This window comes from Lynx canadensis, chromosome D4 (assembly GCF_007474595.2).
Source record: "Lynx canadensis isolate LIC74 chromosome D4, mLynCan4.pri.v2, whole genome shotgun sequence".
Lineage (NCBI taxonomy): Eukaryota > Metazoa > Chordata > Mammalia > Carnivora > Felidae > Lynx > Lynx canadensis.
In genome coordinates this window covers 72,405,638-72,433,311 of record NC_044315.2, presented here as the reverse complement: position 1 = coordinate 72,433,311, position 27,674 = coordinate 72,405,638, and the positions used below count along the sequence as shown (strand labels likewise).

General features: G+C 36.4%; 1 protein-coding gene and 1 long non-coding RNA gene across 9 annotated transcripts in view; one reads left to right on the top strand and one right to left on the bottom strand.

The window, feature by feature from the left end:
* Nucleotides 1–27,674, top strand: part of PTBP3 (polypyrimidine tract binding protein 3) — a 120,799-nt gene that overhangs the window by 22,066 nt on the left and 71,059 nt on the right. For 4 of the 8 annotated variants that reach the window (XM_030293961.2, XM_030293959.2, XM_030293962.2 and 1 more), the window contains one exon: nt 17,193–17,274. In XM_030293961.2, coding sequence (XP_030149821.2) covers nt 17,193–17,274 — 82 coding nt within the window. Of the gene's footprint in view, nt 1–17,190; nt 17,275–27,674 lie in introns of those variants that run through there. The other 4 variants (XM_030293960.2, XM_032595572.1, XM_032595573.1 and 1 more) reach the window with 2 other exon arrangements.
* Nucleotides 29–26,559, bottom strand: LOC115499787. Its single transcript, XR_003964294.1, has 4 exons — nt 26,427–26,559; nt 19,150–19,155; nt 975–986; nt 29–38 (listed from the first exon to the last, which is right to left on the bottom strand). It is a non-coding gene; the product is annotated as an uncharacterized LOC115499787 (long non-coding RNA).

Here is a 27,674-nt window from a genome sequence, read left to right as displayed (position 1 = left end):
CGGGGCTCGAACTCACAGACCGTGAGATCGTGACCTGGCTGAAGTCGGACGCTTAACCGACTGCGCCACCCAGGCGCCCCTGTGAGTCCTTTTAGAGAATTATTGAACCTGGAGTTGGTCTTGAGGCTAATTTTAGACTTCAACATTACAATGTTTGTTGTGATTTGGGCAATAGGGGTATGTGTACATATGTGAAGGTGGAGGTTGGAGGATCATAGAGAATGAATGAATGTATATGGAATTTGAGAGCTTTATATCTTTGGGAGGTTACCAGCAACAATAGTTGAGACTAACACCAGAGAGTTTCCTTCTTCACATGCAGAGGGAATACTGGCAGATTAACAGTGGTTTGTGCTCAGTCACTATTGCAGACAGGAACTTCATTCAGTAGCTGTATTGCTAGTGATGACATTTAGAGCAATAGCATCAACAATGAAGGAATAGTAGAAGCTGCGGAGAATCAACCTTTTAGACTAAGCTAGCAGTCCTCAGATTTTAGGATTTGTCATTTAAGAGAGGACTCCTACCTAAGAAAAGGAGACATTTTCTTGAGAAGTTGCATGACAGTTTTGGGTGACAGAAGAAAGAGCCAAATCCATAATCATAGATTTTAACATCTCTCTCAATTGATAGAATAAGTAGACAGACATCAGCATTCTTTTTCCCCCCCAGACATCAGCTTTCTAAGTACTGCTTTTGCCCCTCTCCTCCAGATAAAAAAAAAAAAAAAAAAAAAGCATTTAATCCCTATCTTGCTAGGTATCAGTATGCAAGAAGTCCTTTATAAAAAGGAACTTTGCATATTTATTATAACATTAGACCAATTTTACAGAACAGGATACCAAACCTGTGATGTTACTGTAATCTAATACCTTAGATCAAACAGGTGGTAAGTGACAGATTCAAATAAAAGTTTGTTGGCAAAGCATATGATCTGAAGACCATCCTAAGTCCATATAATTTGGCTGTTACACAGTTCAGAGGTGCTTGCAGATCACTAAATGATGCAAAAATAAATTTTATTTTTTTAAGAAATTTTAAATGTTTTGTTAACATTTTTGAGATGATAATATGGTAAATGGTCTATAGTAGAACTGGCCAAAAATCCTCATGAAATGTGTTTAATTGAAAGATCCAGTTACAGAGCTTGAGACACATATTGGCAAAATTTTAAGAGTTGATTATTTTTCAAAATGAAAATAACTCCTTTCTCTCTGATTAATTAATATTTAAACATGACAGAAAAGCCAGATATGATAATCCCTACTGACATTTAGGTAAACTTGCTCTTAGACTTTTACATACAGGCTCATGGTACATATGTATTTATTATTTATTTTTACAAAAATAGAAAATATGTATTGTAACTAATGAACAGTGTTATATTAAGTGATATGCAGATTGATAAGTATTATTTCATCATTTTATTTATTTAAAACAATTTTTTTTTAGTGTTTGTTTATTTTTAAGAGAGCCCAAGTCAGGGAGGTGCAGAGAGAAGGGGACAGAGGATCCAAAGAGGGCTCTGTGCTGACAGTAGTGAGCCTGATGTGGGGCTTGAACTCATGAACTGCAAGATCATGACCTGAGCCAAAGTCAGAGGTTCAACAAACTGAGCCACCCAAGTGCCACGTTTCATCATTTTAATAACCACCTAATATTTCATTGCATGGATATATTGTAACTCATTTAACTAATCTCTTATTATGAACATAGTGATGAGTTAATGTTTTTGGCAGTTCAGTGTAGCAATTAAAAGCATGAACTCTGAAATTGCCCTACATGGGTTTGAATATTTTTTTTTATTTGTTTTAATGTTTATTTATGAGAGAGAGAGAGAGAGAGAGAGAGAGAGACAGAGCATGAGTGGGGGAGGGGCAGAGAGAGAGGAGTGGGGGAGGGGCAGAGAGAGAGGGAGACCCAGAGTCTGAAGCAAGCTCCAGGCACAGAGTCCAACATGGGACTCAGACTCACAAATCACGAGATCACGACCTGAGCTGTAGTCAACACTTACGACTGAGCCACCCAGGCACCCTGGTTTGAATCCTTATTTGTACTTTATTTGTACTCTTTATTTGTAGTATGATTTGTCTGAGTTACATAACTCATTTGTGCCTTAGTTTCTTCATTCCCAGAATGGTGTTATCTTTCCACCCCTGTTCTGAGAAACCTAAGAAATTGTTAGGTTTTGTTTACAAATGTATGAGGAGAGCAAAGTTGTAATGATTGGGTTAATAAAAAAACTTGCAAGTGTATATATATTTCAGAAAATAGGTGTCAATATAAGTATTACTACTGCTAGGACAATAAATAATATTAAGTATGACAACTAGCCAAAACCCAGACCTTTGTTATTTTTATGACTCCTTTGTTAGAAATAGCATTTGTAAACAGTTTCATGACCAGAGTTGTGTCTTTTTCAGCGGCTATGATGGAAGAGAGAACATTTTTTCCTTGCCTTGCTGAGATTTCTTTTACATGTGTTTATAAAGGCTTGTGGTTTTTTTTAAAAAAAAGAGGTTAGAGTGGGAGAGAGCCAAAGCATAAGAGACTGTTAAAAACTGAGAACAAACTGAGGGTTGATGGGGGGTGGGAGGGAGGGGAGGGTGGGTGATGGGTATTGAGGAGGGCACCTTTTGGGATGAGCACTGGGTGTTGTATGGAAACCAATTTGACAATAAATTTCATATATTAAAAAAAAAATAAAGGCTTGTGGTTTCAAAGTTATGCAGTAATATTTCATTAGTTATCACCTTGAGGGAAAAAAGGTAATTGAAAGAGGCTCAAAAGTTAAAATGCGGAAAGGAAAAGGGTAGAACTAGTATTTTTAATCAATTATATATGACATAATATTTTGAACCAGTTGGTCACCATATAATATTGAATGATTAGAATTTTGTGAGGATTTGATATTTCATTGATTCTCAGGCACAGTTTTTTATTAACATTTCTGACATCAGGGTGCATCCATAAGTTGATAGCGTATTAGTTGATAGTGACAATTTTTAATTGGCAGTACTTTTTCTTTTAAGGTGTTAGATAAAGTTTTGGGTCTTAAAATTAAAGGCTTCTTAGATTACATGAAATATGTATGCTAGAGCGCATATAACACTACGTGGTGTGTACTATGTAATCAGTAAGTATCCTTGTTTTTATTTTGCTCTTGTTAAGGATGATTACATGCAGCTGGTCTCCAATTATGATGGTTTGACTTAAGATTTTTCAACTTTATGATGACATGAAAGCAATATGCATTCTGTAGAAACCATGCTTTGAAGTTTGAACTTTTCTTGGGCTAGTGATAAGCAGTGCGAAACTCTTAAGATGCCTTGCAGCTGCTGAAGCAAAGAGCTGCAGCTCCCCGTTAGCAGTGCAATCACAAGGTTAAATAGTTGATACAGTTAAAACCATTCTGTACTCATTCATACAGGCATTGTCTTTTTCACTTTCAGTATAGTATTCAATAAATTACATGAATTATTCAACTCTTTATTATAAAATAAACTTTGTGTTAGATGATTTTGCCCCACTGTTGGCTGTGTAAGGTGTTCTTGCCCCACTGTAGGCTATGTAATTGTTCTGAGCGCGTTGAAGGTAAGCGAGGCGAGGCTAGGATGTTCAGTAGGTTGGGTGTATTAAATGCATTTTTGACTCAGGTTATCTTTATGATGGATTTATCAGGACGTAACCTCATTCATAAGTTGAGGAAGGTCTATATACATATCTTTGTATATGGTTGTAATGTAAAATAAGGTCTAGATGTGGAATAAATAGATCAAAAGGTTGGCATAACATACTAGAGGAGAAATTTGTTTATTATACTCTAGAGGAACAGATATGTAGGATGAAAAATAAACCAGGCCTAGATTGTTTTTAAATTTTTATTTATTTTAGAGAGAGAGAGAGTGTGAGCAGGGGAGGGACAGAGATAGAGAGGGAGAGAGGGAATCCCAAGCAGGCGCCAGGCTCAGCAACCATGAGATGGTGACATGACGCTCAACTGACTGAGCCACTCACATGCCCTTAAACCAAGCCTAGATTTTAATTGTACCATTTACCCTCTAACGTATGTTAAATAACATAACCTGATTTTTATAGTTTCTTTGAAGGATGAGAATTAGAGAATATGAATATAATCTTAAAAATGTCTGTAGACTAACCACAGGGCAAGGATATTTTACAGTGTTAGCTATTTGGGACGACCAGGACTTTTCTACTTCTTTTTTTTCTCTTCCAGAGAGAAGAGAAATCATTAGCAAATCTTTCCAAATATATTCACACTCCAGCCATTCTCCGCAGGAACTGGTGCTCTTTTGGCCCCTTATCTGGATTGTCATTATAGTTTCCTAACTAGAGAAGCTAGAGTTTCTGCTTCCCTCTTTGTGTTATTACAGACTGTTCTCAACACAGTAGCCAGAGTGATCTTGTAAGAAGTAAATCAGATCATATTATTCCTCTGTTCAAAAGTCTGTGTCCTTCATTTCACACAATAACATTTTTTAGAATTGCCTTCAAGGCCACACATATTATGACACACCCTCCTAATCTCTATTTGTTTTCCCTTTGCTCACTTTGTTGCAGTAACAGTTGCTTCCTCAGAGTTTTCTAGAACATGCAAAGCATTCTAGTCACTTTCCTCTGCCTATAACATTCTTCCCTCAGATAACTACATAGCTTACTCCTTACCTCCTTTAACATTTTGCTTAAATGTCACTTTATCTTGTCTTTCCTTTACTGCCTATTTAAAATTGTAATCCTCTTCATCTCTGGCTGCTCCTTATCCTACATTTTAAAAACCACTTATGACTCTAAAACATATTACATAGTTTAATATTTTTGACTATTTGTTTCCTTCTGCAGGATTGTAAACTCCATGCATAAAGGGCAGAGTTTTTTCTTTGTCTTGAACATTGCTATAGCTTTATGTTTGTAGAATTTGCCCCATCGTTGTCTTTTTTACTCTCACTGTCCTAAAATCTCAATAGTGGTAGACTTGGAAAGGAAAATAGCACAAGAGAACAGTTTGGCAACTGTTTTTTTGGGGGGTGGTAATTGTTTTTTAAGAATAATGTTGGCTCAGTTGGCTAAACGTCCGACTTCGACTCAGGTCATGATCTCACGGTTCATTCATGAGTTCAAGCCCTGCGTAGGGCTCTGCCTTGACAACTCTGAGCCTGGAGCCTGCTTCGGATTCTCTTGAGCTCGCTTGCGTGCACGTTCTCTCTCTCTCTCTCTCTCTCTCTCTCTCTCTCTCTCTCCCTCTCCCTCCCTCCCTCCCTCCCTCCCTGCCCCTATTCTGCTTATGCTCTCTCTCTCTCTCTCTCTCTCTCCCTGCCCCATTCTGCTTATGCTCTCTCTCTCTCTCTCTTCCTCTCTCTCAAAAATAAATAAATAAACATTAACCAAAAAAATATGTTTAGGTATAGTCACACATTTAGTAGATGATGAGTGTTAATGGGGCCACAGTGTTTGGGAATATGATCTCCAAGTCATTTGCAAAGGTAGAGTTACCAATAATAGCTAGTGCCTTTGGGTTTTGGATGTGCTTTGAATAACAGGAAGCTGTGAAATGGTGAATGTTAACAAAAGGCTGAATTAGGAAAAAAATACTTGAAGTTACATACTGCCTCACAGTTAATCTGAAAGCCTCACTGAATATTGTTTGTTCTCTTCTCTGTGTAGTTTTTATTCATTTTTAAATTCCTTTTTAGACAAGAAAGTTTTGAACATAGGTGCCATGTAAAATGTTATAGTAGGTTCTGTGGAGGAAGATATAAAGGTGAGTAATCAGGAGATCATAATCAACAAGTGTATATACTATGGTGAGACTTTACATAATGTCACTTTTATTCCTGTTTACGGAAAAATGTATCCACAGGATTAACAGGTGTTTCTGTTCTGGGAAGTGTTCATAGAGCCTCACTAAGACTGTCTGTTAGACATTTAAAAGGGGAGGCTAGCTTGGCTTCATGGTACAACTTGGATATTAATTTCAGTATTTAAGATTCTTTTGTTTAAAAAAAGTACTAGGATCATAGACAATTCTGAGATAATTTTGATAGCCATTTTTTTTTTTTATGGTCATAGCATCTTGATAGGCTAAAACAAATGATATCTTATTCTTGAATTACGTGTGCATTTTTGATATGATCTGAAGATTAACTGTGAGTTAATGGTTTATTTTTCAGAATCTTCCTTACATGTTACTTTAGTGGCTGTTTCTCAGTTGTGTGGATTGCTTTCTATCATAATAATATTGCTCTAATGCTAAATAAAACCACTCTCCATCAAATTTGTTAATGGAACACTTTATTTGTGCTGCTAATTACAGTATTGTTTTGCTTTGTTGGTCCTGTATATTTCATTATTCTTCAATAGGAGAGAACTTCAGTAATTGGTACCAGAGGCAGTGAAGCTGATTGGTGTGTTGACTTAGCCAGAGAGCTAACAAGTCCAGAAAGCAACTGCTGCACTTACGTAAATTTACTGTGTGTTTCTAAGGAGACGGTTGAGCCAGTGTTTTCATGCAGCCCACCTTCTGTGATATCTTCATTTGGCTTGTTAAAGCCTTTTGTGTAATGTTAATTTGTTTCTCTGTGGTACAGGGGTCTTCATTCTGCTCATCTTCCACCCATCTCTTAAACCATCCTCTCTCATAGCAGTCATCCCTTGTGAGAGATCCTCAATTTGCCTAGTCTGCATCGCTCTTCCCTTACTTTAATGGAAAATTGCTTTTCAGACACATAGGATATAAATATTAAGTATAATTTTCAGAAATTTGTACTGAAGTAATCTGTAATTATAGATGGTGATGTGTTTTCAGGAGAAAGAATTTATGTCTAGGAAAGAAAAGTTGGTTTTTAAAAGAAGGGAATGTTTAATACAGAACTAATTGTGTTTTTCTCCTCTTTTACAGAACTTTACAAAGTAATATGGCTTTTGGGATTTGAGCTTTATAATATTAATAACCATTGTTTTCTATAATTTGAAAATGAATTCTTGGGGAAAAGCTTAGCCAGTAAATTTTGATTATCAGAATACTTTTTCTGTGACTGAATTTTCAAATGTAAGCCTTTTTGTTCTCTTTGTCTTGTGTTTATCAGACCCCTATTAGGGTCAGAAAGTTACCATTTTTTTAAAAGTATCGTAACTATTTGAGAGATGTGTGGTTTATTTTATATGATAGTCAACCCTTTTTCTGATGTAAAACAGGATTTTCAGGTATGAAACTTTAGTATCAAATATTTTTTCTTGTGTGATAAAGTATAAAAATAAAAATAGTCATGGGGCTTCTGGGTGGCTCAGTTGGTTAAGCACCCAGCTATTGATCTTGGCTTGGGGTCTTGATCTCACAGTTTGTGGGTTTGAGCTCTGCATGGGGCTCTGTGCTGTCTGCTGCTTGGGATTTTCTCCCTCTCCCTCTTCCTCTCTTCCCCCCCACCCTTTCAAAAATAAAGAAAAAGAAAAATACATTAAAAAAAAATAAAACCAGTCATTCCAATACTTCACTCAATACTATAGTGTTTGCTTTACTTATAAGTTGCTCCTGTTATTCTTGAAAGATCTTGTAGAATTTTTAGACTTAAATACAATTTATTTATTTATTTATTTTAATGTTTTTATTTTTGAGAGAGAGAGAGAGAGACAGAGACAGAGAGCCAGCGAGTGCGTGTAGGGCAGGGGCAGAGAGAGAGAGGGAGACACAGAATCTGAAGCGGGCTCCAGGCCCAGAGCAGTCAGCACAGAGCTTTGATGCAGGGCTCGAACACACAAATTGCAAGATCATGATGTGAGCTGAAGTTGGGCACTTAACTGACTAAGCCACCCAGGTGCCCCTTATATGTGTTTATTTATTTATTTTTTATTTTATTTTTTTAATTTTTTTTAACGTTTATTTATTTTTGAGACAGAGAGACAGAGCATGAACGGGGGAGGGTCAGAGAGAGAGGGAGACACAGAATCTGAAACAGGCTCCAGGCTCCGAGCTGTCAGCACAGAGCTTGACGCGGGGCTCGAACTCACGGACCGTGAGATCATGACCTGAGCCGAAGTCGGCCGCTTAACCGACTGAGCCACCCAGGCGCCCCGATATATGTGTTTATTTTGAAGACTCTGCAGTGTTCATCATTTTTTTATTATGGCAGTTTATATTTTGTGTGGAAACATAGAGTGTGATAGTTAAGATGTTACATTAATTTATTTAAGGTGTCACATAAATTTAACTTAATTATTCTGGTTTTTCTATACTTGAATATTTAATCACATTTTTAGGTTAAATTTTTCTTTTATAGTTAGAAGTCCAAATGGTAATTCAGAGGTTAAGAATACAGTTTTTAAAAATCTGTTAAATGAATACTTTTATTATATTTGATTGATTCATCATTTAACCTTGAGAGGAATTAGGCCAACTGCAAAGTTAGGGGACATAGTCCACAGAAGACTACCCTCACTTACAACACCAACTGTAAGTTCTGGGGGTTTCCCAAACCAATGCTGAGGTCCCATAATTTGCTAAAAGGATTTATGGAACTCACTGAAAGCTGTTATACTCATGGTTAGTGGTTATTACAGGGAAGGGGTATAGATTTAAGTCAGCCAAGGGAAGAAACACATACGGCAGAGTCTGGGGAAGTACCAAACACAGAGAGCATCCTTTGTCCTCTCTCTGTGGCATCAGGACACATTACTTGCCCATCATCAGTGTGTGGTAGTACTTATGGAGTATTGTCAAACAGGGAAGTTCACTTGTGCTTTAGTGATTAACTATATTTTTTTTTTATTGAGAAGCTCCTTTGTGTAGGCATAATTGATTGCCCTTGAGGCAGATCTCAGTCTTTAGGCATGAGCAAAAGCCCATATTTACCCTAAATTACATCGTTGATTTTTTTGATGTGGTCAGTCCCTTGTCAGTGACCTAAAGCCCTCAAGTTAAAAAAAAAAAAAAAAAAGATACTTCTTTCAAGCGTGACCTTCCAGGACTTTAGAGATACTTCCCAGAAGGAGAGGGCAAAAGCCAGACCTCTAATTGGCAAAGTTAAATTCTTTCCTACACAAATTGTGAGCCAGACTCTGAGTAATACTAAAGTGTTGTGGGAAAAAAATAAAATGAGGTGGTCATGTGCTAATTCTAACAATATTTGAAAGACCCCTATAGAAATAAAAATGCTTCTTCCTAGTCACGTGTAGTGTAGTAGCAACTTTAAGTTACTCTACATCGTTGAGTGGAAACTTGAGATTTCTTGCAGTCTTACTTTATGCTCACAAAGGACGAACTGTTTATTTCATTTCTGAATATTCATTTTGAATAGAATACAAAGACTGCAACAGTGTGGCAAAAGCTTATCAGTTATAAAAGGATTACAGACAGAGGCATGGATTCATATTATAATGTTGCAGAATGTACTTAAGATACAATGAATTATAAAAATAAAAAATCAGGCTGTTTAACATCTACAGATTTATCCTGAGATAATTGAATAAGTATGCAAAGATGCTTAAATAAGGATGGTTATAGTGAAAATTTTTACTTTTTTCTCTTAACAGATCTTACCAGTGTTATGCAGGAAAAGTCCTAATGCCCAGGCAGATACATGCTTTATTCTTTCTCATCCTCAGAGGTTAATCATAAAATGGGACTTTATTAGCTCTCGTATGCAATCCTATACAAAGAATGTTTCAATTTTATTTATTAGAAATGGATATATATTTTAAGAGTTTGTTACATAAAATGTGAAAAGTATTGCTTTCAGTTTTTAAGCATGTTTTATCAAAGCCAAGCCTTTCGTTAATTTTTTGCTGTTAGGATGGGAAGGTGACGTTTCTTTTTAAAACTTTAGAAAGTTTTCTTTATTGAAAGAATGTTACCTTTCACCTTTAGGAGATTGTTATCTAGTACTAATTACATTGAATACAAGTAACTACTGACACGTATAGCTTTTGAAAAGGACTGAGTAATTAATCATTAGTGTTTATCTGCTAGTGTTTAGTGATACCTTATGTATTAGAAACATTAATCCTCAGAGGATGGTGATGATGGGTAGCATTATTATCCTCATTTTACAGATGAGTAAACAGCCTTAGATTAAATAATGTGTAGTATCATACAAAGGTAAATTTAAGATTGTGGAGTCTGTTCGAACCTAGATCTGGTCTACTCTAGAAGACTATTTTATTTTAGTCTTTTAAACCACTTCACTCTTATATTTCTGTGTTTATTAAAATATCTGTTTATAGTGGTCCTCAGGTGGGTACACATTAGAGCTTTGGAAATACACAGGTTCCGCCTTAGCCTAGACCTATTGGTTAAGAATCTTTGGGGTAGGACCTGACATCTGGTGTTGATTTTAAACTGATTATATGGGATTCTCTCTTTCTCTCCCTTTGCCCCACTCCCCCTATTTGAGCACATGCTCTTTCTCTCAAATAAAAACAATTTTTTTTAACTGGTTATATGATTGTAATGTATAACCAAGGCAGAGAGTCATTACATATAATATACCTGACACTGTCCTATAGACTGTGGGGAAATACAATCAAGTGTAAGACACAATAATAGACTGAAAGTGGCTGAAAAAAAAAAAAACTTTGCATACATATTTGACAAAATGTGTGATATTGATAGCTATACATATAGGAAGAATACATTATGCAAGTGTACTAACATCCTAAAACATACGTACATTTTATTTTTTTTATTTATTTTTCAACCTTTATTTTTTTTTTTATTTTTTGGAACAGAGAGAGACAGAGCATGAACGGGGGAGGGGCAGAGAGAGAGGGAGACACAGAATCAGAAACAGGCTCCAGGCTCCGAGCCATCAGCCCAGAGCCTGACGCGGGGCTCGAACTCACGGATCGTGAGATTGTGACCTGGACGCTTAACCAACTGCGCCACCCAGGCGCCCCCATACGTACATTTTAATCCCGCAAGGCAATCAAAATTAAGTTCAGCCTCTTCATTTTGGGGAAAGGAAAATTTTCAAGGATGTGATAGTATTTACTTATCATTATGTAGGAATGGATATGTAGTGAAGGGATAGTGTTTGAGGTGGGAGAATAGCATAACGAGGCAAGAATAAAGATAGTGTGTCTGGGGCAAATTACAAGACAGGAGTGTTACTGTGTGTAGGAGGAGGTCTGGGTTAGAAAGAGCTTTTAATGGCCATACAGTAAGTTTAGAATTGATTCAGTAAGCAACAGGGAATAATTTCATGTTAATGGTTGATTGGTGATTTACTTGTTAGGAAACCAGGTAACAGTTTATTGAATAAGATGGAAATAGAACTATGAGTAACTCAGTTCTCCCCAAATTGAAACTGAAATGGCTTGTGTGCATTAAGAAGACTGCAGGGAAGTTTTTGGATTCTTAGCTGTCAAACATTGTGTGGGGCCTTTGTTAACAGTCTGACACTTTCGCCAGTTGCATTTAAGTAATCTCATGTGCCTGCAAGGGAGGGCTTTCCTGAAAATTTTTTCTGTGTGGCTTTTGGATATTTAAAGTCCAGATTAAGAGTTGGTTCTCTGCAGTAGGTAACTTCTTTGGATGGTGGAAAGGTGTGTTTTGCACTTTTGGCTCTCCTCTTTGTAATGTCTGACTTTCATGACACTGCTTTATTCTTTTTTTTATCAATCTATCTTTTAAATCGTTTGGTAGAATTCTTACTTACATCTCCTTTGAGCTGTTATATCCCTTTGCATTTTATTTAGGAGAGACTATTTTCTTAATTTTTTATTTTATTTTACAAAGTTCTTATTTGCTCATAATTTAAAGTTGTATACTTTTTCTGGTGTATGTTGTCTGGCTTTTGAGTCTTCCCTTCCTTTACCTTATGTACAGATTCCCATAAGGAACTCATAGGATTGTTTTTCTTTGAATGTTGCCTGTCTTTGAAGGGATGCCTTCTGGATCACCATTGTATGGAACAGTAGTGTGAGGCATGAGCTCTGACAGTGAGCTGTAGTAATTGACAGCTTGACCAGTCTTGTCTTATCCCTTCTTGAGGGTTGATCGAGCACAGGTGTTGGTGATGACTATTTTAAGCCAGCAAAAAGTCTCAAGTCAAGTAGGAATCCTCTGGCTTAGAATGATACATCTGTTTTGTTCTGTTTTGTTTTTTATTTTTTATTTCAAAAAAATTTTTTAATGTTTTATTTATTTTTGAGATAGAGTGTGAGTGGAGGAGGGGCAGAGAGAGGGAGACACAGAATATGAAGCAGGCTCCAGTCTCTGAGCTGTCAGCACAGAGCCTGATGTGGGGCTCAAACTCACAAATCGAGAGATCATGACCTGAGCCAAAGTCAGACACTCAACCGACTGAGCCACGCAGGCGCCCCTGTTTTGGTTTTTGTCTTCACTTTTTATTTGGGAAAAATTTCAAGATTCACAACAAATTGTAGAGATATTGTGGAGGGGTCCTGTGTACCCTCCCAGGTTCCTCCAATGGTTACATTTTAATTACAGCACACTATCAAAACAAAGACATTGATAAAGTGCTTGTTTATAATTGTTTCATTTTGTTGCATGTGTAGATTCATGTAACTATTACAGTCAAGATACAGAACTAATCTATCACCACAAAGATCTCCCTTCTGGCATCCTTTAATTACCCACTACCCTCTCCCAACCATCTCTGCTCCCTCACAACTGTTGGTCTCTTTTCCATCTCTATAATTCTGTCATTTTGAGAACGTTGTATGAATAAAATCGTAGAACATGTGCATTTTTGTTTTGAGAATGTGATCTTTTGAGATTGCTGTGTATGTTTCATTTTAAAGAAACCACCAAACAGTCCAGAGTGGCTGTACCGTTCCTATCTTCAGCGTATGAGAGATCCACTTTCTTCCACATCCTCACCTGCATTTGATATGTCACCTTTCCTTATTCTAATTGTTCTGGTAGGTGTGTGGTGATGTCTTAGTCTTACATTTTATTTGAAGTGCTCTCTGTGGTTTTAAAATTTGCATTTCTCGGGCAACCTGCGCGGCTCAGTCGGTTGAGCGTCTGACTCCTGATTTTGGCTCAGGTCATGATCCCAGGGTCATGGGATTGAGCCCTGCTTCAAGCTCTGTGCTGAGTGTTGGAGCCTTTAAGATTCTCTCTCTCCCTGTCCCCCGCTTGCGCGCTTTCCCTAAAAACAGACAAATAAAGTGCAAATACTGCACTTATTTTTTTTTAATTTCCACTTCCTTAATGTCTAATGATGTTGATATTTGATATTTTCATGTGTTTATAGGCCATTTGTATATCTTTGGAGAAATGTCTTTTCAAATGCTTTTTGCCTGTTTATTATTATTATTATTATTATTATTGGGTTATTTGTCTTTGTTTAGTTTTTGCAAATATTTTCTCCCATTCTCTGGCTTGGTTTTTCATTCTTTTTCTTTTTAATGGTGTCTTTGAAGAATGAAAGTACTTTTTATTTAAATTGCAGTTAACATAGCCTAATATCAGTTTCAGGTGTATAGTATAATGATCAGCATTGCCATACAGCACCCGTGCTCATCACAGATGCACTCCTTAATCCCTGTCACCTGTTCAGCACATCCCCCTTCCACCCACCTTCTTCCTGGTAATCATCCATTTGTTCTCTATAGTTAAGAGTCTGTTTCTTGGTTTGCCTCTCTCTCTTTTTTTCCCCCCTTTGGTCATGTGTTTTGTTTCTTAAGTTCCACACATGAGTGAAATCATATGGTATTTATCTTTGGCTGACTTATTTCGCTTAGCGTAATACTCTGGCTCCACCTGTGTCATGGCAAATGGCAAGATTTCATTCTTTTTTATGGCCAAATAATATTCCATTGTATATATATGCTGCAACATCTTTATCGATTCATTAGTTGATGGACACTTGGGCTGTTTCCATAATTTGGCTATTGTAGGTAATGCTACTATAAACATTGAGGTGCATGTATCCCTTTGAATTAGTATTTTTGTATTCTTTGGTAAATATCTAGTAATGCAATTGGTGGATTGTAGGGTAGTTCTATTTTTAAGTTTTTGAGGAACCTCCATACTCTGTTCCATGGTCACTGCACCAGTTCGCATTCCCACCAACAGTGCAAGAGGGGTCTCCTTTTTCCACATCCTTGCCAACACCTGTTATTTCTTGAGTTGTTGATTTTAGCCATTCTTACAGGTGTGAGGTGATATCTCATTGTAGTTTTGATTTGTATTTCCCTCAGATAAGTAATGTTGAACATGTTTGCATGTGTCTGTTGGCCATCTGTATGTCTTCTTTGGAAAAGTGTCTTCATATCTTCTGCCCATGTTTTAATTGGATTATTCATTTTGGGGGTGTTGAGTTGCATCAGTTCTTTATATATTTTGGATACTAACCCTTTATTGTGTATGTCGTTTGCAAATATCCTCCCATTCCATTGGTTGCCTTTTAGTTTTGTTGATTGTTTCCTTCGCTGTGCAGAAGCTTTTTATTTTGTTGAAGTCTCAGTAATATATTTTTGCTTTTATCTGCCTTGCCACAGGAGAAATATCTAGAAGAAGTTGCTATGGCTGATGTCAAAGAAGTTAGGATTTTTATGGTTTCAGGTCTCATACTTAGGTCTTAAATCCATTTTGACTTTATTTTTGTATATAAGTGTAAGAAAGTGGTCCAGTTTCATTCTTTTGCATGTTGCTGTCCAATGTGTAATTTTGTTTTCACCATATTCTTGAACTCCATATAAATGCAGTAGTATGATACAGTATATATTCTTTTGTGAATGACTTCTTATGCTTGTGAGATTTATCTATGTTAGTGTATGGGGCAATAATTCATTCTCAGTGGCATAAATCATCGAGTGCATTTACAACAATCTATCCATACTAGAGTTGATAACGTAGCTGTTTCCAATTTGATGAGTAGAAACAATGCTGATGAGAACATTCTCATGTGTTTAGGTGCACATAAGCATGAACTGTCTTGAGTGTATTCATAGGAATAGAATACATAAGGTTTGTAGGATAGTCATATATTCAACATTAGTATATTGGGTCAGTTTTCCAAAGTTGTGCCAACTTGCACTCCCACTAGCAATATACTAGTTCTGATGTTCCACATTGTTATCAACTCTTGATATTGTCAGTCTTTTTTAATATCTAGTATTTTATTATGGTTTTAACTTACATTTCCCTGATGACCAGTGAGGTTAAGCATCTTTTCATATGTCTATTGGATATGGTTTTAGTCATTTAGATATAGCTTAGACATAACATTTGTTTCTCATTCACTTATAGTGGTTGGTGGCTGTTCTGAAGCTGTATGTGTTCTTTTTCTGGGAATCAGGTTGAAAGAACAGCCCGTATTTAAGGGGGAAAGAGGAAAAAATTAGCAGAAACTAGTAATATCTTTTGAAGCTTCTGCTTGGATTTAGTATGGGTCATGTCTATTCATATTCCATAGGCCAGAGCATATTGTAAAACTGTGCTCAGTGTCAGTGGGTGAGGGAAGTATTCTCCCACAGGAGACATGGCAAGTTATGTCACCATGGATGGGGGTGAAAAATCCTTTCACAGGAAAAAGGGAAGGCACAAATACTCTGGAACACAAGTAAAGTCTACCACTTTGTTAGGTGCCTATGGAACTCTTTTGTTGTTTTCTTTTATTTGGACTTTCTTAGTGATTGCTAGTGAGGATTTTTTTTCTCCTTTTTTCTCTTTCTTAGTAAGTTCTGGATATAAAATTTGTTGGTTATGTGTATTGCAGATATTTTCTCCCACTCTGTTACTTGCCTTTTAAATCTCCTAATGTCTCTTATTAAATAAAATTCTTAAAAAAAACCCAAAAACCTGACATACAGCATTAGTTTCAGATGTACAACATAATAATTTGACATTGTGTATATTGTAAATAAAATTAATTTCAATGTCAAGTTTATCAGTATTTTTCCTTCATAATTGTGCTTTTGTTTCTTGTTTAAGAAATCTTTCTCTACTCCAAAATTATGAAAATACTCTTCTGTTATCTTTCTGGAAGTTGAGATTTTCCTTTTTATTTCTTCTTATGTGCTTATTTAATTTCTTCTTGTCCCAAGCTGTCTGTATAAACTTGTGAAGAACGAAAGGGAATAATTTCCAGATGTTTAATACAAGAATTGTTTAAGTAATTGTATTTCTGTTATGCAAACACATCAGTGCTTTGCCTTTCTTTAGCAAAGGCTGAAGTTGTTTCCTACAATGGTACTCAACACCTAAACATTAAACATATTTTGGAGCATAATTACTATTCTGATATTTGTAGGATAGTTTAAGGATTAAGTTTTATCATCCAGTAGACCAAAATATGTGATCTTCAAAATTGACCAGGTTAAACAAACAGTAGCATTGGAAATTGGTTGATTTTAACTTTGTACATGGCATTTATTGTCCATTGTAAATGTAAACTTTTAAATCTTGGTAATAGATCTTACAGTTAAAATGAGAAGGCTTGTCTGACTTGTCTTTTCGCATTGACAGTTCAGCTTGCAATTGGTCAAAACTCTCATCAGCGGAAAAGAGTAAATTATTTAAACAGTAGTTGTTTAAGAATTAGTACACATTAAAGATCATTCTGAAGATTAATGGGTACAAAAATCACCAATTATAAAGGGTTTCAGCTATCACCAAATATAGAAGTAAATTGCATCTTTGTGTTCAACTTTAAAAAACACATAGGAAAAAATACATGAATAAAAAATGAAAAATAAAAAAATATGTAGGTATCAAGTCAGGATTCTTAACAGGTGCTACACAAATTATTTCCACATGAATACTTAAGAATATACTAAAAAAACCAACATATTTTAAAATACTAAGTATATTTAAAATATACCAAATATACCTTAAAATAAATTATAGAAAAAATTTCAGGATGCAACCCCTAAGTATGGTTTTTGGTACTTCAAATGAAACATCTGAAGATTGGGTTTGTTCAAAAAGGGATGAAGGATTATGTCCCCAATTATATGATAGCAGGTTGGCTTTTTTTTTTTTTTTTTTTTTTGGTATATATAACTAACAACCATGTGGATATGCAGTAATTTTTTTTTCTGTGAAATTCACTTCTCCAGCCTTTAAGTTTTGTGATTCTTGAGGATTTCCCTTTAAAGGCCTTGATATTCAAACAGAAGTAATAATATTAAGTTTTAATATTTTTAGTAGTAAATGTGAACCATTATCCAAGACTTGTTTTATTAACAATATTGCCCTTGCTTTTCAGCGGGGATCTGATGAGCTTCTTTCTTCTGATGACATTGACGGACCCTTTACCATGAACAGTTCTACTTCTACAGGTGTGTATGGTGAGTTTTCGTTTTTTCAGAATCTAGAATGTTTTCTTTCCATGAGTTTCAAAAAATTTTTTTCTTCGTTTGCTCATCTAAACATTTACTGAAATGCCATTGTTTATAACAAAAACACTTATTGCAGTAAAGTTCAGCAAACATTTATTGTGGTAAAATTTATTGTAGGAAAGTTCACATAGATGAAGTTAGCAGTTGTGGCCCTTAAATTTTAACTTGTGTCTAATTCGATAATTCCTTTTTTGATTGATGTTCTTTGTGTTACATAATTGTGATAAAACTGTCAATATGTTGGTGACCCAGAACAATTGAGTAAAAGAGCTGGATTTAAAAGCTTGTGTTTAATGATGATTTAGAATAATAGAAGTATTAAAACTATAAGTTTACATGATTTTAAAAAATTGGAACATAATTTACATTCCATAAGTTACCACATTGTTTAAAAATACATGTTCTTAAAATTTAGGGACTGTGAAATGAACTGGAAGAGTGCAATACAGGAGGGAGGGTGAACAGTTAAGAGGCTATTGCTGTATAGGATTTCCCAGTTAGGGATGGTAATTAGTACTATAGCACTAGCAGTTGTAATGGAGAGAATTAGAGAATTCACAGAAGGTGAAATTGATAGTAACTGGTGATTAATTGAATATTTGGATAAGGGATTCCATTGATGATTTATTTCCAGGTTTTGGACTTGGATAATTAGATAGATGAGTGGTGGTGCCATTCATATAGAAACTGTAGGAAGAACAGAGTTGGGTAATATGGCAGGTTCTGATGTTTATATATTGAATTTGAAGTTCCTCTGCAACATCCACATGGAAATGTTGGGTAGTCATTGGGTTCTTCCCAACATCACAAGAGAAATTTGGAAGTTAGTATCATCCGCAGTTTAAAAGGCTTGAGAGTGGAGAGTGTCTCAAAAGGCAAGATTTTTATCCAAATGTTTTTGGAGATATAGGAAGCAGGAATGAGTGAACCTCACTTTCCAGACCCTCAGCCACATGGTGTTTGGGAGAGTGAACTGCTTTTATGTGAGAACTCTATAAGAGAAGAGGGTTAGTTTCAGTTGAGGGAAAAGATAGAAAATTCACTGAAGAGATTAAGAATGTCTAGGAATTGGTTAACCATGGTACATTGCTCTAGAGGACTAAATGGATAGATTTTATTGGCAGGACAGCAGCAGAGGATTTGTTCACGTAGAAGTGTGAACAGATAATATGAGCATGAGACTAAAGCAGCTTTCTCAAACTGGAGCTGGTGTCAGAGTCACCTGGAGGGCCTATTAAAGCATGGTTGCTGAGTCCATACCCAGAATTTCTAATAAAGTAGATCTGAGGTGGGTCCTAAGAATTTGCATTTCCACAAGTTCCCTGATAACAGTGATGCTACTGCGGAGCCACACTTTGAGAACTGCTGTATTAAGGAAATACTAGAACCTGATATTTCTAAACCTGATTATCCTCTTGGTGTAGGATGCTAAAAAAATGTCCTTATTCCTAGAGTTACAGTACATCTAGGGTGGGGCCCATATGTTTGTTCTTTTAAAAACAGGTCACTTTGTTTGGTCATGTTTATGAACTACCAGGATGGATGACCAGGAGGATTTTCATCCTGGCTGATTGATTACTTAGGGAAAAAAAAAAATGAAATGTGAGTTTAGCTGGCAACAAGAGTTTGTGGTGTTTTTTGCTTTTATGTTTTGAATTTCTTCTTATATCCCATTCCATTCTATGTTCAGCCCACCCTATTTAATAGCTATTTCTGCAAAGCTCTATAAATGGTAACTTCTCAGACTTTATGACTAAAAAATGTCTATTTCATTATCACTATTGAATGTTAGTTAGCTATTTAGAATTTTAGGTTGACAGTTACTTCTCTCTACACTTTGAAGGTATGATTCTGTTATTCTTTTAGCTTCTATTGTTGGGAAGTTTGTGAGCAGGCTTACTACTCTGTAGGTAAAATTACTTCTCTGTAGTTATTTTTAACATTTTTCTCTTTATTTTTGTTCATTGGTTTAGCTGTTTGTAGGTATGGATCACAGGTTCTCAAACCTGGATACTCACTAAAATAGCTTGGGAAGCTTTGAGGGAAACAAAGATACTTTGACCTACCCCACACCAATTCTAAAATCTCTGGGTGGTGTAGGTTTAGGCACTGTTTTTTTCTTTCTTGCTTTCTTGCTTTCTTGCTTTCTTTCTTGCTTGCTTGCTTGCTTGCTTCTTAGGTGATAATATAAGGTTCAGCCAGTATTAAGGACCATTGCTGGAGACTTAACTTTCATTTATCCTGTTTTGGAGTGACCCAGCTCTTCACAGAACTGCCTCCTGTGGGCACCTGGGTGGCTCTGACTTCATTTTGGCTCAGATCATGATCTCTCTCTCTCTCTCTCTCTCTCTCTTTCTCTCTCTCTCTCTCTCAAAATAAATAAAATTAACCTAAAAAAAAAAAAATCAGCTCCTTCTGTAACTCCAGTTAGACATGTATAAGACCCATTTCATTCAGTCCTGTATTTGTTTTAACCTCTTATATTGTCATGTCTTTTTCCTTGAGGTCCTGTATTTTGGATAATTTCTTTAAAATGTTTTTCTGATTCACTCATTCTCTGTTCAACTTTGTCTAGTGTACTGTTTAATTCTTCTGTTGAATATTTGCTTATATTCTAGTGTTTTTCCTTGTGTGAGTAATAGTTTTTAGCTGAATTGTTTTTTCTTCTGTGAGAATCTCTAAGGTGTTTTGTGGTTTGCTCTGCTAGATTTTCTAAGGTACCACCAGCCCCTACATCTTCTAATGTATATGTTAATTTATTACCTTGGAGATTCTTAAGCCAGAGAGGAAGAGAAAATTCAGAATGTAAATTCCTGAACAGAGATAGGCTTCCTTTTTAAATGTTTCTGGTAGATGGGAAATTTCTCCCCTTCCCTCGCCTACCCTTCTTTTCTTGTCTTTTCTTTCTTTCCTTCTTTCTTTCTTTCTTTCTTTCTTTCTTTCTTTCTTTCTTTCTATGGGAAATTTCTAATTTTAGTTTGCTTTTGCTGAGAGGTTTGGCTGTTGACACCTGGAAATTTTACCTTTTTTTTTTGGAGGTCACTTACACACAAAAATATTTTTATGATATTTGGTCTAATATTTGCAAACTTCAAAAAACTTTAAACTTTCAAGATTTTGGTGTTCCATTCCATGACTATATTCTAATTGATTTTGAACAAATTTGGAGAGAAAGGCTTTACTGCTCATTTACAAAGGAGTTTAATCCCTGTGTAAGGTGATTTTTTTGGTTTTTTTTTTTTTTTTGCTTTTAGTTTTTAGTTTTGAGAGAGCATGAACAAGGGAGGGGCGGGGGGGGGAGGGGAGACAGAGGAATTGAAGCATGCTCTGCACTGACAGCAGCAAGCCCAGTGTGGGGCTTGAACTCACGAACTGTGAGATCATGACCTGAGCGGAAGTTGGATGCTCAGCCGACTGAGCCACCTAGTGCCCCAGGTATTTTTTTAAAAATACAAAAATTTTTTTTATTTTATTTTTTATTTTTTAAAGTTTACATCCAATTAGCATATCGTGAAGCAATGATTTCAGGAGTAGATTCCTTAGTGCCCCTTACCCATTTAGCCCACCCCCCCCACACCCCCTCCCATAACCCTCTGTTTCTTCTCCATATTTATGAGTCTCTTCTGTTTTGTCCCCCTCCCTGTTTTTATATTATTTTTGTTTCCCTTCCCTTATGTTCATCTGTTTTGTCTCTTAAAGTCCTCATATGAGTGAAGTCATACGATTTTTGTCTTTCTCTGACTAATTTCACTTAGCGTAATACCCTCCAGTTCCATCCATGTAGTTGCAAATGGCAAGATTTCATTCTTTTTGATTGCCAAGTAATACTCCATTGTATATATATACCACATCTTCTTTATCCATTCATCCATTGATGGACGTTTGGGCTCTTTCCATACTTTAGCTATTGTTGGTAGTGCTGCTATAAAAATACAAAAATTTTTTAAATTGCATTGATAATGGGTAGAATCACAAAATTTTTGTGGTTCTAAATGTGGATTTAAAAATAATTTGTAAAATTTGACAACTATAGCTTCTTTCTATTAGTAGAATATTGCTTGTTTGGTAAAGGAGTTATGTATGCACCAGACCAATTGCACATACACGTCTGCCCCTGGGACTGTCAGAACAGTATTTTTATCATGACACGGTTGCACCAAAACTTACATTTGTATTACTGCCTCATAAAAAGTTGATGTTGAAGGTAGAACTTTTAAAACTCAATTTTCATTAATGTTGGATATTTCACTTTTGATAGAATGACTTCCCAGAAGCTATACTTTGATTCCTTGAGATGATTCAACATTAAACCTTTATTGGGTAATAACGGATATTTCAGTGTTAGCAGATGATAAAACTGATAAGATGTAGCTGTTGGCATAGTTCTGTTAATGGGGTCAACATATTAACACCTTTACACATGGAGAAGAAACTTTGCAAGTAAATTAATTACAAATTTATGGATTTACCGCAAGATAAAAAAATTGGAATGGTGATAAACAAAATTGTGTCTTTCTATCTGGGAACCTGACCTGTGATTTCATATTTGTGGGTCCTATTTTATGTCCTTTGGTAATTATGAAAATGTTCTACATATTTCTTCATGAAATGTATACCTTTCCTTTTAAATTTAATCTTAGGAATTACGGCATAGATGGTTTATTGTGTACCCCAATACTTTTCTGTTTTCTTCTGTTTTCTTTAGTGACAGAACCCTAATTTTCATCTGGGCACATTGTCTCCCAAATTAAACAGCTACTTTTCAGTCTTCCTTACAGCTAGATGTGGTCATGTGATTAAGTCCTGGCTAATGAGATGTAAGAGGAAGTTATAGAAGTTACTTCTGGAGCATTTCTACATGCGTATACTTTTTCCTCTTTTATCCTACTGCCTGTGGGAGTTCCAGTTTCCATTTTAGAGGATGAAGTTGAAGGCTGCACCCCAACAGAAAGACAAGTAGAGCCTGAGTCACTGATAACTTTGTATGTCACCATTCCACGTTTGGAATGTCTACATTTAGACTTTTTACATGACTGACAAGTTAACTTTTTTTTGAAGCAGCTGTTATTTCAAATATATTATTATTATATGCAGGACTAGGATTTCGGATCACAATGAACAACTGAGGCAAGCCCTATTATCACTTGGCCATTTTGTTTTTAGACTTTATGTAAGCTGCGGGGGCAGGGTGGGGGCACGGTGGAGGGGAACCCAAGCAAACATGGCAGAATTGCTGAGTTGAATAGACAGATCCAGGTTTGAAAGGCTGAGGCTAGGAGCTGTGGAGGCAGTGTATGGGAGAGAAGGGAGCTCTGTGAGAAAAGTGCTCTAGAAATCTACCTTTGAATCTATTGCCAAATAGTAAGCCACACATGCCTTACTGCTAATGGTACACCAGCTCTAGCGTAAATGCTACCATTCTAAACCCACACTAACAAAGCTTAAAAACAGACTCCAGGGGCGCCTGGGTGGCTCAGTTGGTTAAGCGTCTGACTTTGGCTCAGGTCATGATCTCATGGTTTGTGGGTTCGAGCCTTGTATCGGGCTCTGTGCTCACAGTTCAGAGTCTGGAGCCTGCTTCAGATTCTGTGTCTCCCTCTCTCTCTGCCCCTCTCTCGCTCGTGCTCTGTCTCTCTTCTCTCTCAAGAATAAATAAACATTAAAAAAAAATTTAAATTAAAAAAAAAAAAAGACTCCAAAAGAATTGCCTGATATGAAATTGCCTTTTTGTCCAGAAAAGAGTCTGGCATGTTAAAGTTATAAAACAAATCCTAGTGCTCACAATGTTGACTGTTGAGTCAAAAATTGCCAAACATAGAAAGAATCACAAAACTGTGACTCATAACCAGGAGAAAAATCAGTCAACAGAAGCAGACCTAAAAAATGACAGAGGTGATGAAATTAGCAGATTTGGACTTTGAAATGGTTATCAAAAGTACGTTTAAGGATTTAAAGGAAAATATTAGTATAAGACAGAAAAATGGAACCTATAAAAAATCAAATATAATTTCTAAAGATAAAAATACATCTAAAAAACACATGGCATTGCATTAATAGCACATTATATAGTTATATAATGATCACTGAATTTAAAGACATCAGTAGAGGGGCGCCTGGTCCTCCTGGTCAGTAGAGCACACAACTCTTAATCTCGAAGTTGTGAGTGTGAGCCCCACGTTGGGTGTAGAGATTGCTTAAAAATAAAATCCTAAAAACAAACAAACAAACCACAATAGAAATGAAAGCATACAGACCAAAATAGATTGAGGAAGAAATGAATAGTTTAGTAACCTATAGAACAAAAATTAGGTGGTCTGACCATATATGTAATTAAAGTTCCAAAAAGAAAGATGGGGGTAGGGAAGCAGATATATCTGCCTCTCCCAGTGACTTCTAGTGGATTTAAAGGCCTGGTGCTCTTTGCTTCTTCCTTCATTTTTCCTCTTTTACCTTATTTGGGAGTGAGGCATCAAAAACTAAGACATTAGAAAACAACTGTATCTACAGGGAAAATTAGAAAGTGATAGTATATGCCTAGGCAAAGGCTCGGAAGAAACCAGAAGAAAAGACCTTAAGTTTACACTTGAGGCTGATTCTTGGTACAGAGAAATAGCCTACAACAATCAAAAAAAGAAAAACAGTAACAAAACGGAAGACCCTGAGGAAGGGGAAGAATCTGATTTCCAGAGTTACCACAGCCACAAATTTGATGGAAAACAGGAGTATAAATATCCAAGAAGCTTAATGAATTCCAAGTAAGGTGAACTCGAGGACACCTCCCATGAGACACATTATAATAAACTTTCTGCAAAGAATCGTGAAAGCAGAAGGAATCAACTCATCACACACAAGCCTCAATGAGAATATGAGCACATTTCTCATCAGGAACTTTGGGCACCAGAAAGCAGTGAGCCAATCTATTCAAAGTGCTAAAAGAATTAAACTGTCAACCAAGTGTCCAATACTTGGCAAAACTGTCCTTAAAAAGTATCTTTGTGTTGGGAATGCAAGCTGGTGCAGCCGCTTTGGAAAACCAGTATGGAGGTTCCTCAAAAAACTAAAAATAGAACTACCCTACGACTCAGCAATTGCACTACTGGGTATTTATCCAAGGGATACAGGTGGGCTGTTTCGAAGGGACACATGCACCCCAATGTTTATAGCAGCACTACCAACAATATCCAAAGTATGGAAAGAGCCCAAATGTCCATCAATGGATGAATGGATAAAGAAGATGTGGTATATATATACAATGGAGTATTACTCGGCAATCAAAAAGAATGAAATCTTGCCATTTGCAACTACATGAATGGAACTGGAGGGTATTCTGCTAAGTGAAACTAGTCAGAGAAAGACAAAAATCATATGACTTCACTCATATGAGGACTTTAAGAGACAAAACAGATGAACATAAGGGAAGGGAAACAAAAATAATATAAAAACAGGGAGGGGGACAAAACAGAAGAGACTCATAAATATGGAGAAGAAACAGAGGGTTACGGGAGGGGGTGTGGGGGGGGGGTGGGCTAAATGGGTAAGGGGCACTAAGGAATCTACTCCTGAAATCATTGCTTCACGATATGCTAACTAATTTGGATGTAAACTTTAAAAAATAAAAAATAAAATTAAAAAAAAGTATCTTTGTGTTTTGGGGTACTGGGTGGCTTAGTTGGTTAAGTGTCCAACTGTGGCTCAGGTCATGATCTCATGAACTCATGAGTTCATGAGTTCATGAGTTCAAAAAGTATCTTTATGTTTTATTTTAAATAAATTGGATTTAAAAATAAATTAGGTCATTTACATGTAACATACCTGGCTCTATGGGCCAGTCACGAATTAAGAAAAAAAAGAGAGGGGCATCTGGTTGGCTTGGTTGGTGGAATGTTCAACTCTTGATCTTGGAGTTGCAAGTTCGAGCTCCACATTGAGTATAGAGATTACGTGAAAATAAAATCTTTTAAAAAAGAGAAAGAAATTAAGATATTTCCAGATAAACAGAAGCTGAGGGAGTTTATTACCACTAGACCTGCCCTGCAAGAAAAACTCAAAGAAGTCCTTTAGCTTGAAAATGAAGGCCATGAGACAGTAACTCAAAGCCATGTAAAGGAATAAATATCTGAATGAAAGTAAATACAAGGGCAATTATAAAAGTTAGTATTTTATTATGTGTATATGTATTTATTTATTTATATCCAAGTTAGTTAGCATATAATGCAATAATGGTTTCAGTAGTAGATTCCAGTAATTCCTCCCCTATGTACAACACCCAGTGCTCATCCCAACAAGTGCCCTCCTCAGTGTCTCATACCCATTTAGCCCATCCCCACACTCATAACCCCTCCAGCAGTCCTCAGTTTGTTCTCTGTATTTAAGAGTCTAAAAAGCTAGTGGTTTTTGAACAATGATTATAACTCTTCCTTTTATTTTCTGCATTATTTAAGCTGTTACTTTTTTCCTGTAAGTTTTAATTTTAATCCCACTTAGTTAACATACAGTATTGTATTAGTTTCAGGTGTACAGTATAGTGATTCAACAGTTCATACATCATCCAGTTCTTATCACAAATTCACTCTTTAATCCCCATTGCCTATTTAACCCATTCCCCCTCCCCTCCCCTCCCCTCCCCTCCCCTCCCCTCTGGTAACCATCAGGTTGTTCTCTGTAATTAAGAGTCTCACAATACCACCATCTTCCAGTAATTTGCCAAAATGACCAACACAAAGGGAAAGAGGAGAGGTACTCGCTATATGTTCTCTAGGCCTTTTAGAAAACATGGAGTTGTTTCTTTGGCAACATACATGCGAATCTACAAGAAAGGTGATATTGTGGACATCAAGGGAATGGGCACTGTTCAAAAAGGAATGCCCCACAAATGTTACCACGGAAGAGTCTACAGTGTTAGCCATCATGCTATTGGCATTGTTGTACACAAACAAGTTAAGGGCAAGATTCTTGCTAAGAGAATTAATGTACGTATCGAGCACATTAAGCACTCAAAGAGCCGAGACAGCTTCCTGAAGCGTGTGAAGGAAAATGATCAGAAAAAGAAGGAAGCCAAGGAGAAAGGTACTTGGGTTCACCTGAAGCGCCAGCCTGCCCACCCAGAGAAGCACACTTTGTGAGAACCAATGGAAAGGAGCCTGAGCTGTTCGAACCCATTCCCTATGAATTCATGGCGCGATAAATGTAAAAAAAATAAAAGACGTCAAGACTGTAAAAAAAAAAAAAAAAAAAGAAAAAGAGTCTGTCTCTTGGTTTCTCTCTCACTTTTTTTTCCTTTTGCTCTTAGTTCCACATATGTTTCTTAAATTCCACATATGAGTAAAATCGTATGGTATTTGTCATTCTCTAACGGACTTATTTCATTTAGCATAATACTCTCTGCCTACATCCATGTCAGTGCAAATGGCAAGACTTCATTCTTTTTTATAGCTGAATAATATTTGGTGTGTGTGTGTACACATACATACATATACCTATATACATATATACAGAAGATTTATATATACCACATATTCTTTTTTTTAATGTTTATTTATTTTTGAGACAGAGAGAAAGACTGAGCGCAAGTGAGGGAGGGGCAGAGAGAGGGGGAGACACAGAATCCGAAGCAGGTTTCAGGCTCTGAGGTTCAGCACAGAGCCTGACTCAGGGCTTGAACTCACAAGCTGTGAGATCATGACCTGAGCTGAAGTTGGACACTTAATCAACTGAGCCACCCTGGTGCTCCTATATACCACATATTCTTTATCCATTTATTTATTGATGCACACACTAAGGCTGCTTCTATATCTTTGATATTGTGAATAGTGCCGCTATAAACATACAGGCCACATGTATCCCTTTGAATTAGTGCTGCTATAAACATAGGGTTGCAGGGGACGCCTGGGTGGCTCAGTCAGTTGAGTGTTCGACTTTGGCTCAGGTCATGGTCTCATGGTTCGTGGGTTCAAGCCCTGCGTCGGGCTCTGTGCTGGAGCCTGCTTTGGATATTGTGTGTTTCTCTCTCTCTGCTTTTTCCCTGTCTGCTCCTACTCTGTCTCTCTCAAAAATAAATAAACATTAAAAAAAAATTTTTTTTAAACACATAGGGGTGCATATATCCCTTTGAATTAATGTTTTTGTATTCCTTGGGTAAATACTCACTAGTGTGATTGTGGGATCATAAGGTAGTTCTGTTTTTAACTTTTTGAGGAACCTCTATATGGTTTTCCAGCGTGGCTGCACCAGTTTGCATTCCCACCAGTGGTGTACAAGGGTTCCTTTTTCTCCACATTCTCACAAATACCTCTTCATTCTTGTGTTACTGATTTTAGCCATTCTGACAGATGTGAGGTGATGTCTCACTA